This window comes from Corvus cornix, chromosome 1 (assembly GCF_000738735.6).
Source record: "Corvus cornix cornix isolate S_Up_H32 chromosome 1, ASM73873v5, whole genome shotgun sequence".
NCBI classification, from domain to species: domain Eukaryota; kingdom Metazoa; phylum Chordata; class Aves; order Passeriformes; family Corvidae; genus Corvus; species Corvus cornix.
Genome location: NC_046332.1, coordinates 16354478 through 16367766, shown reverse-complemented (window position 1 = coordinate 16367766; position 13289 = coordinate 16354478). Strand labels below are relative to the sequence as shown.

Genomic DNA, 13289 nt, shown 5'->3' with positions numbered 1-13289 from the left:
TGCGTTAAGGGACATTGTCATAGGATGCGGCAGCAAATGGGATGGCCAGCAATGGGAAATGTTTTTGCAGTGTGGACTCATTTATTTGTGGAGGACTGCATAGCACCCTGCCAAAAAACAAGGTGAAGGATGAAGACACGCTAGCTTCCTCACAGGAGACTCCACAGGTCCTTGGGGGTCATTATAATGTCTGTCTTTGCTTTTGTACTGCTTAATTTCATCACATCCAGGACTCTTTACACATCCCACAGGAGAGTCGTAATAATTGTGTGGTCGATGTCACCACATATCTCAGTGGTGTGATTGACAACCTGAAGTTTGCAAGCTGATGTGTCACTTCACCTGCTAAGCTCACCAGGCTGCAGAAGGCATTCTCTTCCTTCCTGCTTCTCAATGGCCCCATGAGCTCCACTGACCTGTGCAGTATATGTCTCTCCAAAGAGTACATGCATGTGTAACACATCAACACCTTGGTCTGTGCCATGCAGTCAGAGTGCCACACACCCTCCTCCAAATCATAAACGACCCAATTATTTAGGTTGGAAAAGATTGAGTCCCACTGTTACCCCAGCACTGCTGTATTCACCACCAAGCCACGTTCACAGCTTTCGGACACTTTCAGGGATGGTGATTCCACCACTTCCGTGGGCAGCCTGTTCCAGTGTCCCATCCCACAGCAAATGTCAGTTCTGTGAGGCAGTCTCCAAGGCATGGAAATCCACATCTTCTAGGCCTGTGGTGAGGAAGCTGTCTCATGCTTTTTTCTACAGTCACCCTAACCAACTAAGGAATTTCTTGGCAATTTCCAAGGGGAACTTCATTTAGATTAGACCTAAAAACCTCCATTCCGTACATTACTGCTGTCCTGCTAATCTCTAGGCTGTAGGTTACTGCAATATGACCACAAAGTCAGGGATGAAAAGGACAGAGAAGAAGGGAAAGGGAAATCATGAAGTCCTTTGGAAATCACACAAAGGACACCCTTTCTGCCTGAACCAAGATCAAGAATGTGATTTGTAATGAAAACAAACCTCACTCTCATAAAAAAGTTGTTGAACAGGAAAAGTGATTTCCAGTAGCTTTAAGAATGAAGTTGGATAATTTAAGCTTTATTTTCTAGGAGTGGAAGGTAAGGAGAAAAGAGGTAAGGGGGGGGGGGGGGCATAGTCCACCTCAGTCAGTAACTTGGTAACTTTTTGAGTTCTTTTAAGTTTTGCAAACAATGGTACCAGTACCAAGTCAACCATCTATGTGCAAACCATGGTTGTGTCTCACCATAACAGGGGCTGCAGCTCTCTGTAGGTGATTTTGGTAGCTCTCCTCCAGTTGTCCTGCTGGCATCTGTACACCATCGTTTTCCACATTTCATCTGTACATACCACATACATCCAAATCAAGCAATTTCCCAGATCAGTTCTTCTACCCAACTTTTGCAATGGGACTAAATAGCTCTGGGGCCAGAGTTGTCCTTGTGCCATCTGCACCTTGACTGAAAGAATTTAAAGGATCCAGGTTACATTTACCCTCAAGTTTAAAGTTTGCAACCCCTGTTCCTCAATCCCAGTTTATTTCATCTTGAAGTTCCTATTTTATTTCCAAACAATAACTTTCCATAAAGCACCTGTCCTAACCCTAACCAAAAGTAACCCCAAGCCCTGTGGTACTTTCACAGTGGCTGATCAGATGAGGCAACTGCTCACTGAGTCCGTGCCCTACTATCAGTTGAACTTCATAGCAATTATTTGTAATGCCGCCATTTAGTAAGAATTATTTGTAGTAAAGCCTTATCCTGTGTTCTCTGTATTTAGCAAGCTCTGCTTTGCAGCATGTTCCTGGGTTGTCTTAAGATGCTTTGGCAGATTTTTATTATTAGTTTGGTCTCATTTCTATTTATTGCAGGAGAACTCATGCATCCCTCAGGACAAACTCAGAGGCGAGCACAGTCTGCCACCAAATGAGCTTGTGCTTTCTCAAGGAATGGCTATAGCAAGGCTCTGCCCTGACCAAAATCCCTACTTCACAGGGAAGACAGCCCTCCGGTTCTCAAATTAGTCATTCTGGGCTTGCATGTGTCACATTTACATGGTAGATTTGAAAAAAAGCTGTAAATCAAGAGCTGAAACTGGCCGTGGTCACCTATGGATCTATATTACGTATTTTCATGCAAAAAAAGAAGGCTGCACAATGCTCAGTAACAGCTATTACATCCAACTGTAGACTGATGCAGTTGGAAAAAACACTTCCAAGCATTCAAATCCTTCTCTGGACACCTTTTTAATATTAAGAAATACTAGAAAGTGACATCTGATTACAGTGTTTTGTTAGTATCCTGTGTCTCTGCAGTCCAGAAGTGGCAGGGAGAATTGAACAAGTTGAAGTCTGGAGAGGAAAACAAGTATCTCTATTTCTGGGAACACTGCAGCTACAACATTTTGTTCATGCTAAATTTGTGCTTCTTCCTTGTGGTTTGTTCTCATGCTGTTGTTAGCCTCTTCTCAGACCAATATAGTATTTCTATTTCACATCCAAAACAAACCAAGAGAAAAACCAGAAAACACAGCACATACTAGGAAAGAAGAAAAAAGAATGCGTGGGTGGCCACTGGAAAAAGTTGTTGAGTTTCCATTATGGTAGGTTTCCAAAAACCCAGCAGGACATGGTCCTGAGCAGTCTGACCCTGCTTTGAGCAAGAGGGTTGGACCAGATAATCTCCAGAGGCTCCTGCCAACCTCAGTGATGTGTGGGCACAAAGAACTATTCCCAGCTCCTTGCCGTATGCAGGTCTTGGGCAGCATCCTTAACAGCAAAAAAAAGCCTGTGCAAAGAGACTTCCAGAGCCTTTAGTTGGCCTCTGGTAGTGATGCCATGAAGATTTTTTTGCCTTTTCTTTTATACCCGTTGTACCTTTTTACAGCTTCTGTATTCTTAGTGCTTTTTGTCTACATTCTTGGACTTGTATGTTCAGCTAGGAGACTAAACATTTTAGAAGCTTCGTAGGTAGGGGTTAGTGTCCAGGGGTTGATGCCCCAGACACCAAGGTCCTCTGCAGAACACATTCTGTAAACTAAGATAGAACCATCCAGGGGAAGGTTCCTTGGGGTATGGGGCTCATTCAAGCCTCTCATTGGAGAATTGATAGATCTGCTAATTAGTAAGACCTATAATGTTATACTTGATCTTTTAGGGGTATGCATCGAGGTGTGCATTTCAGTGCATTCGACCTGGACGTGGTGCACCTAAGGATCCTTAAAATAAATACCAAGATAAAATCCCTTTTTCCCTTCTAAGAGTGTTTGACTCTTGATTTTAAGACCAGGAAAAGGTATCAGTAGAGCCTGACATGAAGGAAGTCCTGAAGTACTGGAGATCTATGAGCCTCTGGGACAGTTCTGACTATGAGCTGTGACAAGCTGGTTTTTTTTACCACATAAGACAATTTCTGAACAGTGTTTGCTCTAATGAGTAATAAATTAGGCTCTTACAAGTAAGGATTATCAAAGTTTTAGTAGAAGTGCCATCGAAAAGGATTCATGCTAGGTAGTTTGGGCATTCAAGTGACAGAATTAGATTATCTTGGTCCCTTTCTTCCAAGCCAAACCATTCTATGGAGTCTAAATCCCATAGGTAGTCCATGAGAAACTGGCTATTGTGCCTACCACTCTCTGAAGGGTTCAATGATAGCCCAAAAAGCCCATGGTCCTAATCATCCACTCACAGTTGGGTGATGAGAGTAGCTTTTCTAAATCCATTTAATAAAGGCAGTTACAGAAACCAGGATCACAGAAAATTTCAAAACTGCTAAAAAACTTAGGAGCTGGAAAGCTGATGAAAACACCAAAAATCCTTAACACCCCCCCCCCCCCACCAAAAAAAACCATACAAAAAAAACCACTAAAAAAAATTTAGCTTTCAAAAGAGGCCAAGGATTGAGCAAAACTAAAATCATAGGAAGTTTTGAGTAGGACCAGATCTGGAGTATTTGTTGGACATTTCTAACAGTCATCAGAGAATCGTAGAATGGTTTGAGATGGAAAGGACCTTATAAATCATCCTGTTTCAACCCTCTCCTGTGGGCAGTCCTGGGCTTCAAAAATGATTCAAGACCATTTGGTTACTCTTCAGTACACAGTGCTTAAAAACTTAATACCATTTCTGCACCAAATAATTCAAAGACTCTTTTCTCTAGAATTAATGAGCAAGTTCCCAGGTACGGATTTTCCTATTTTAACACTTCCGCAACTTTTCACCAAAGCACACTGAAAATACTCCCCCAACCCATCCAAGATGACCAAGCATCCCCACATGCCAGTCATAGCTCTATATGCCTCAAGGTACCACAAAATTCTCTTTTTTATTTTCACAGTTTAAATCCTTAGCATACCAATGCAACTCTCAATTCATTGCCAGTATCAGACATACGAGGCCACTAGATTTCAACCTGCAGCATCTGTGCTGGTTAGAGAGAAAGACTGCGTATGACAGAAAAGACTATACCATTGTCAATCCCAGTTAATTATCCTCCATCTTACTATTGATTTTTTAAAGTTTACTTTTCTTTTTTTTTTTACCTTCAGAGTGTTGAGGCACTGGCACAGGTTGCTCAGAGAAGCTGTGACTGCCCCATCCCTGGAAGTGTTCAAGGCCAGGCTGGATGGGGCTTGGAGTAACCTGGTCTAGTGGAAGGTGTCCCTGCCCATGGCTGGAGGGTTGAACTGGATGAGTTTTAAGGTTCGTTCCAACCCAAATCATTTGATGATGATACTCTGCCTCTATACCAGACTGAAATGCCCCAATGACAATTTCTTCTTGCAAAGGAACCCACAAACACTAAAAGTACTAAAAGTACTTCTTCCCTAACCTTCTCTTTGATAAGCTATGTTAAGCTCTAAATTTATCATAAGGTGTTTCTTTTCTACTGGAAGAAAACAGATTCAAAGATTCTCAGGACAGACTTTGAGTAGGGGAAAAACTCAGTCCCACAGTGTGGAAGAAAACCGTGCACAGGCTGTTAGCAAACATTCTTCATGGTTTACTTCAAAACTTAGGGAAAGGAGTCCAGCATAGACACACAAGTGCTAAACATACTTTTTTCCCAACACAGGCAAACCCCAAAGCAGTATTTTTCTAGTTCATTATCCTAAATTATGATCAGTCCTCTCTGGATTGAATGTTACCAAGCTGAAACCATCTGCCTTTGTGTGCCCCTGTGGAGATGCACAACCACCTTCACCTGTGAAATCCTTAGACTTCGGGAACTATTTTTACTTTAGAAACAAAAGCATTTAGTCTTAATTCAAGATTTTTGATTTTTTAAAAGGCTTCAGGTAGGTTTTTTTTGTTGTTGGGTTTTTTAAATCCCATTGATTTAGTCATGTGTTCTGTTCAAAGGGCCCTAAGGGCCCTTTTTCTATTTTGCCCTGAAATTTCAAAAGGTTGCTTTGTCAGTGGGAGAAGGACTGAGACTGAAAATACTTTCACCCCAATGGTTTAACCTTTCCAGACAACATGCAGTCCTCTGTGATTCTCTGCATCTTTAAAACACACATAAATTCCCCCTAGATTCAGTAATTCCTCTAACTTCAGTTCACTTTCTTAGCATCCTTTTTTGAAAATTCATGTGTTACTGCAGTGCCAGAGCACGTTCATTAAACTGCTGAATTCAAAGTGACTCATTAATGCCATTTCACTTGCTCTACAATTTATCCACAGCCTCCTGATAAGATACAAGCCTAGTGCCTGCTAATTCCCTGTACCAAAAATTAACACCACCATACCTACGCTTTCTTCTATTCCAAGGAGGGACATCAAATTAATTTCAGGAATGAAAATGCAGCTTATGAGGGAGATAGGATATGCAAATATTATCTTACATACGGATGTTTTATTTTTAGCAGTTTGCTGATATTTATGGGGCTGTGAGAAGTGGATACATGGCTGCAGATGGATGAAGTATCTCAAGGGCACGTAGGAAAAGCTGCACATCTGCCAGGCAGGACAAAAGAACAGGCAGTGATGCCTGGAGTTCATGCAAAGGAGAGAAGGCCAAATGCTCCAAGCACCTCGTCTTACTGTCATTATCAAAAATGATGTAAAAAAAAAAATTAACATATCTGCCCTACATTTTAGGTCATCTTGTCTATTTCTTATTTAGAATATACACATAAAGGTATTCATATGGTGAAGTGCTGAAACAGACAAATTCAACAGAAGAATCTGAAGAAAAACAAGTTGAAATTTGGGAAAGCAGCAAGAGAAGTGTCAAGAATTAACACATTAATTACCAAAGTTCCTTCTTCTAAGTTTCTTACATCACCCCTAGACATCCCCACCATGTGCTTCAACTTGCCAACCTGAAATCAATCACTTCTCTAAGAAACATGTAAAACTTTCAGGTGTTTAACAATTTGCTGTCTTCAAAGAACTGTCAAATAGTCCACTGTAGTTGTCCATACCTTTGCTCCAGTCATCACTAGAGAGGCAAACAAGTCTTACATAAAACAGAATAAATCGGACCAGAACTCAATATAGTAAATGCATCAGGTGTTGAATTCACCTTAGGCCATTTCCTGGTATCTGTTTTTGGCTGGGGAAAGCATATACCTTCACCTAAAACTGAAACTGTAACTTAGGGCAATGTTCTTGGTCATAACTGCTTAAGAAAAATCTTGCTCTCTCTTATATTCTCTTGGCCTTCCCATCCTAGACATGCCAGGGACACTCAAAGCACTGCAAGAGCCCAGGTGACAATGAAAATTTGATACAAGCCAGAAGAACTGTGTGTGTCACCTGCTTTGGGCCTTTCACAGCTGGGTATGAAAATGCAGACCATTCCTTATGCTGACTTATGCAAAGCACAACAGACTGTTCACTGCCAATAACATCAGTATTAAGTCACTTTTTGTCATTTTGTAGTAATGTGGAACTTTCACAACTTAGGCAATAACTTGTTCGCTTTTGTTGATGCCTGTGATTTCATTAAAATAAGAGTAAAAACTCCTGAACAGTTATCAAAACCTGAACTACCTACAATGACATACTGGCAGGGTTATAATTTAACTAAAGAAAGAAATGTGAAATGTTTCATTTATAACATTATTCTCTTCAATCCCGAGCACTATGGACAGCAGAACCCAAACCAATACTTATTTCAATATAAAGGTAACAAAAATAATTTGTTTCATAACCCAGTATTCCAGTATTTGCATGTCAAATTTATCAGAACACTTCTCCACAATTATAAACTACATTATTTTGGAATTAATGCTGATGGAAAAAGAAAACAGAAGGAAAAGAGAAGTATATGAAGGTCCTAGTGACTTTTATAAGGTAATTGAGGTTAGAGAAAACCAAGAGCCCCCTCTAGGGGTTACTGCAAGTTCTAACATAGGTGGATACTTGGGACAGGTATTATAAATGGTTTTTAGGGCTTGTATTTTTTAGTTTGAGTTACTCCAACTGGATTTTAACCTTAACTACAATATCAACAGTAAAATGACAGCTTAAAAAAAAAAGACTGATGCAAAAAGCTGTATTAGACTTTGGATGAAATCTACTTACAGTAGTACTTCAGCACCAAAACGTGGGCAGTTAAGCTTATACATGTATGTACAATTAAATGATATGTCAAAGTCATAAAATGCTTAGTTATTTATAATGAAATCTATACAAAACAGTTAAAAACATGGTTTTATATACATTTTGGAAAAAAAAGTATTGTCTTGATCACCAGAATGCATTAAAACTGGTTCTCTTGTCCCATCTGAACCCAAACCGCTCTCTGTGACTTTTAACTATCACAAAACCCCAATGTATTGCTTCAACAAGCCAAGGCATAAGGCTAATTTTGGAAACCTACCACTGTATATCCATTTAAGCTTTTAAACTCCCCAAATGGTCAACTTTAAAAACAGCATGTAAGAGTAAAATAGAGATCTTTAAAAGTCTTAGCTCACTTGTAAATTCTCAAGTTCAACTTGGAAAGATGTTGAACTATTTATCCCCAATTTTGAAAAACTCATTAATAGCAAAAGACACCTCCTTCTTCCTGGTTTGTACTAGAATTACTAAAACTGCCTGTTTCACAGGAGCTTTTCCAACAACTTGTCTCACTTGAAATTTTATATTTAAATAATTAAACAAAGGTTAACTAGAGTAGGTGAGCATTTTGTGTGCTTATGGCACAAAGAAATGCCTCATCTACCATTACCTGACTTCTTGTAAAGCATGAAAACAAAACTCCACTAGCAAATCCACTTTGCTATGAGTTAGTGATTTATTTTGCTTATTTCCAAACATTCACCAACTTGAAAGAATTTTAAAAATATATAGTTTTAGGCTTCTGAAAAAAATTTTTAAGTGAGCATGAGTGCAAGAAAGCTAACCAATTCCAAAATTCCTGGGGCTTTTCCAGCACTGTCAGAGACATTTTTTCTCTCACATGCTATTTGAAAATAAAAATAGTTATTAAATGTTTTCTATTTTTTTTTTTTAATGGTGTTTCACTCAACAGCTAAAAAGACACAACAAAATAATGATCTCTTTTCAGGGAAAGCTGTTTCAGTATCTGGGCATGGGCTTCAATAGCACAAGCTGTAGAATTCATTGCAGATTCGTTTTTGAACAGGAGTACATTCCACTCTCACAGGTTTACTCAATCTCGGTAACTACATCTTCTTTTTTTTCCCCAAAACAATTTTTAAGATGCAGCTTTTGCAATACTGTCTTGTTAAAACACACTGATGCTTCAAGAGTCCAATGAACAATTCTAATAGGCAAAGTGCTCTAAGACATCACAACAGAAGGGCATCTTGGATACTCAAAATCCCAAGATACTTTAAAGTGCACTCCAGTGTCCCTAATCCTTAAGATTGCTCAGCAGAACTTTGAGAGGGGCTGGGCTCAGTGCCGTCCTCAGTGCTACTGTCCACATCTTGCTCCATTGCTGTCTCCTCATCATCGAGGCGCTGACTGGTGAAGTTGTTGAGCTCCAGGAGCCCACTGGGTTCCACCACCACATTGGAGCTGGAGTGACAAGGGATGGAATAGTGAGGGATAGTCTGAAAGAAAGAAAATATTAAGTTTAATGAACAATTTTGAAGGTAAAGGCATCTGTGCAAGCACAGGCATTAATGGAAAAGGGATTATTTTCCCTAACTAAAGCTTCAAAGCACCCTTTCACTGGATTGGGTTGTGAAAGGTAAAATTTGAATAATCTTGCTCTCCAGGCAGTGATGTTGGCTTTTGATCTTCCCTAAAGGTCTGTGACAGCATAACAGATGCCCATCCACCATTCTGCAAACCCAAAGCAGAGATAATATTTTCTTCAGCCTTATCTTTTTCAGACAAGACATGCCGATAAAAGAATAACCCGAGCTAGAATGACTCACAAGGACCATCAAGTCCAACTCCTGGCCTTGCACAGGACAACCCCAAGAATCCCACCAGGTGTCTGAGGGCATTGTCCAAGCACTCCGGAAGGACTATGTTTTTTGTATACAACAGAGTACAAGGCCTGGCCCTGCTCAGAGCTGCAACTCAGAGGCTGAGGAAACACAATAGCTATTTATTTCTAAGATGATGATGATGATTATTGTTATTGTGGATTTTTGCTTGTACTTTCATAGATTAGAAGCTAAATCTGTGACTATACAACTGAAATTCTGGGCAGTATTTGACTTTTGAAACAACTCATAGCATGCCACAATGATAAATATTACAAATTCTCAAAATATACAAGTTTGAAGCAAAACAGAAATCTACCTTTGTCTATTTAAGGAGGACTAAATATGAATACAAAACTGGTAATTTCTCCAAAAGAAAAGTTAGCCCCAGTAAAGACTTCACAAAGTAGCACGAAAATTTGAAACCTCTGTACACAAATTGTTTCCTGCATCAGAAGCATTTTCACTGTAACACAAGTATGATACATATTAAAACAATTTCAATCCACACTACCATTTGTGTGAACGTATGCCATGCCAACTTGTCTACAAAGACTCACATAATACCACTTGGAAGACTTAACTATCTCCTCAATTGACATTCTGACAATTTATTACAACATACACCCTCATATTTAAGGCAGCAGAATCAATGAAAATATCAAGCATAGCAGTTAGGCAATGATTCAAAGCATTTAGGCTAAAGATCAATAGTAATTTTATCTCAGAAGTGGTAAGTCTGATCCTATGTGAAGTTAAAAAGCTTTTTTTCTGATTTCAGACCTTATTTGCTGAACTTTTCCAGAAAGCACAACCCTAATATGTCATTAATTTTACACTTAGAAGCAACTTTAATAGAGTATATAAAAGATTCTAGAACATAATTCCATACTAAGTGTTGAAGCAGTTTTAAGCATTTCAAATCAAAATAACTTTGTAAAATGAGATGAGCCTGGTTGTTTTCTCAACAGAAGAAGGAAGACACTGAGGGCAGAGTGAATGATACAGTACTAGAGAAACCTGAGCCCAATTAAGAATTACACTTCAAGGTAGCAATCAATTGCAAGATTAGAGCAGAAACAGAACCAAAACCTGGGGAATAAACCTACAAGTACTCGAACATCAGTGACTATCATCACATCAGATGTGTTTGCTCTGCTCAATCTTTGCCTTATTTGCTCTGTCTTCTCTTACCTGGACAACAATTTCTGATGAGCTTTCTTCAGCTTTCTTTTGTGATATATTCTGAATGTGTATAAACTGGTTTGTTGCAGGTATTCCTTGTGCATCGAGTTTCCTCTCTGTTAAAGTAGGACCAACAGCAGGAGGACTTGAGCTGGATTCTGCATGTGTCTGTTGCTGGGGGATGGAAGGTGCCGTCATCCCTACTGCAGCCACCCTCGGGCCCTGGGTACAAGGTGACGACTCTGCTTCACTAGCAGGTTTACTAGTGGACGTGGCCTTGTTTGGGGGATCCACTATCGTATGTTCTATGTTTGCATCAATCTGAGCTTCCACCATAGACACTCTCAATATATCTGCTACTGCTGTCTCCGTGGATGCCTGCATGGGAAATAGGCTAGTAACCAGCAATGCCAGTTTGGGCACAGAACTGCCACCTGCTGCCTTTGAAACAGAAGGAGCCTCATGCCCCTCAAAAGTTATCTCTGTGTTGCACCTGAAAATCAAATTTTTGTTGTGCATATTACAGTTAATATTTTTTAAATTGAAATCCTAATCAATATTTCCAAGGACAGAATGGCACAAACAACATACTTGCTTTTAGGAAGACAATTGAAACTCAGTGTTTTAACAAAGGAATTAGCAATGATAGGGCAACTGTTAATTGAAGCCTGGGGAAAAGCAGCTTTTTAGGCTGCTATATAAGGATTGTAGCAGTATAATACCACAGCAGCCTAATTTTCCTTTGGGATTTACAGCCCCATGGGGTGTTTGCTGGTTTTCACATCTATTCCTACAAGGGCCAAAAAAATTTTACTTTTCTGGAGTTACTTAAAATACATTTTTTTTTCCATGTTCCTCAGTCTCTACCTTTTTCCCTCCCAAGGAAAATCAAATTACTCCTGTACATGAAAGCCATATAACTTCAGGAAGATATGAACTACAAAGGAAGAGGAACAATGGAGAGCCTTAGGAGACTGCAGTGTATTCATGTTTTTTTCTACAGAAATAAAAAGTGCTATGGGAATGGAAATTAACAATGTGTTATATCTAAAAATTAAAAGAAAATAACTAGGGACAAATTCCATGCACCAGTAGTGGCTGAAATTAATAAAAACTGTCCAACAAAACAAGTTTGTGAGCTCTATGGATTTTTCCCCTATAACATGTGCTTCTCTCTCCTAGTGTCAACCTTCTGATGGGGTAATCACTACCAGCGGAATGAGGGATTCTCTCTTGCCAGGACAAAACACTGCTACAGCGACAGGGTCAGTGTTTAATTTTTTTCCTTGTACAGCGACGTGTATTTTGCATGCTATCAATATTCCGTTACCTGGCTTGCTGGCTGTTTCTCTGAAGAGGCAGGTAGCTGCATTTGACTCTGGGGGGGCTGGGGTTGCACGTAGATTTTTTGTGCCGTTGGTGCCTGTTGCAGTTTGGGCAGCTGCTGCGTGGTTTTTACTGCAAGCACCTGTACTACAGTTTGCTGTGGCTGTGCCACTAAGGTAGGGAGTTGCCTTTCTTTGGCCATCATATGGTGTGGGGGGTGCTGTGCATCTGGTTTGGTCTGTGCTTGCTCTTGCTGCAGGGGGGTTAGCTTTTGATGCCTTATGGAAAGTTGGGGCATTTGTGGGAGTTTGTGCTGGATTTGATCAGCCTGTAGGTGGATTGTCTGCTTCTGCTTAGTCTGGAAACACTGCAGAGTTTTCACTTGCAGTTGAGTCTGTTCCAGCTGCGGCTGACTCAGTTTTTGCTGTTTTTGTGCCTGCGATTGTGTCAGGGCAGATCTGTAGAACAGGCCAGTCTGAGGATCTAAGGTGTCCATCTCTTCCACTTCTCCTTCCTCAGTTCCAAGTTGTTCACTGTGTTTGGTAAATGCAGTATGACTGCTTAAGGCCTTAAGAAGAAGAATTTAGAGCAAGTTAGTAAAGAGAAATACAAGAATACACAATCTAGAAATAATTTTTCGTGTTTCAAATGGACTACTTTAACTTTTTTTACATTACAGACTCCCAATTCATGTATAAAAAGATACTCTTACATGGATATTTCACAATATATATGCAATTAAGAGCTATTAGTATCATGTTAAACTGTGGTACATCTCTATGTAAGAACATGAACTCCACAACTAACCCTCCGTGGGATTATGTAGATCTTGCTTGTGTCAGACTGAGGCTCAAAGCTTCCTAAGGTTGCCTGGCAGTTGGATATGAAGCAGCAGGAAGTAGCAGGTGGTTGAGCCAGTAGCTCCTCATTAAAGCCAGAGTCTCTCTGCACAATGAATTTCTATTCTGCCTCTTGAAAGCCTAGTCATCTTCTCTATGGTTTCTTCTGCAGGGGCCCACATAACTACAGGGTGTCCTATTTCAGCAGAGATCCTCTCTTTTCCTTCCTTTCTAAAAATTGTATTGCAATTTTTCTTGGGCATTACACAAACATTTGACTTTTTGAGGGAACAAGCAATCTATGCTTCGTAAACCAAAATGTATAAATGTAGTGACAGTGTTAGCAAGATGAAGCAGCCTAGTCCCACACCTGTGAAAATATACTGCCTGATTTGCGTTTATAACTCTAACACAGTGCTGTTCTGGACTGCAGCTGAAGCTCCTCAAGTTGAAGCACTGCAGAATTGAGCACGTCCTGATCAAAGTCATTCAAGTGGCT

The 13289-nt window shown here is 39.9% G+C and overlaps 1 protein-coding gene across 8 annotated transcripts in view; it reads right to left on the bottom strand.

The window, feature by feature from the left end:
* Positions 1-5008: 5008 nt before the first annotated feature.
* Positions 5009-13289, bottom strand: part of EMSY (EMSY transcriptional repressor, BRCA2 interacting) — a 45586-nt gene continuing 37305 nt past the window's right edge. For 7 of the 8 annotated variants that reach the window (XM_039556906.1, XM_039556922.1, XM_039556914.1 and 4 more), the window contains 3 exons: positions 11956-12519; positions 10635-11003; positions 5009-9056 (listed from right to left, as the gene is read on the bottom strand). In XM_039556906.1, the coding sequence (XP_039412840.1) occupies positions 8862-9056; positions 10635-11003; positions 11956-12519 (1128 nt within the window). In that variant the 3' untranslated portion in view covers positions 5009-8861. Of the gene's footprint in view, positions 9057-10634; positions 12520-13289 lie in introns of all 8 variants that reach the window. The other variant, XR_005602646.1, reaches the window with a different exon arrangement.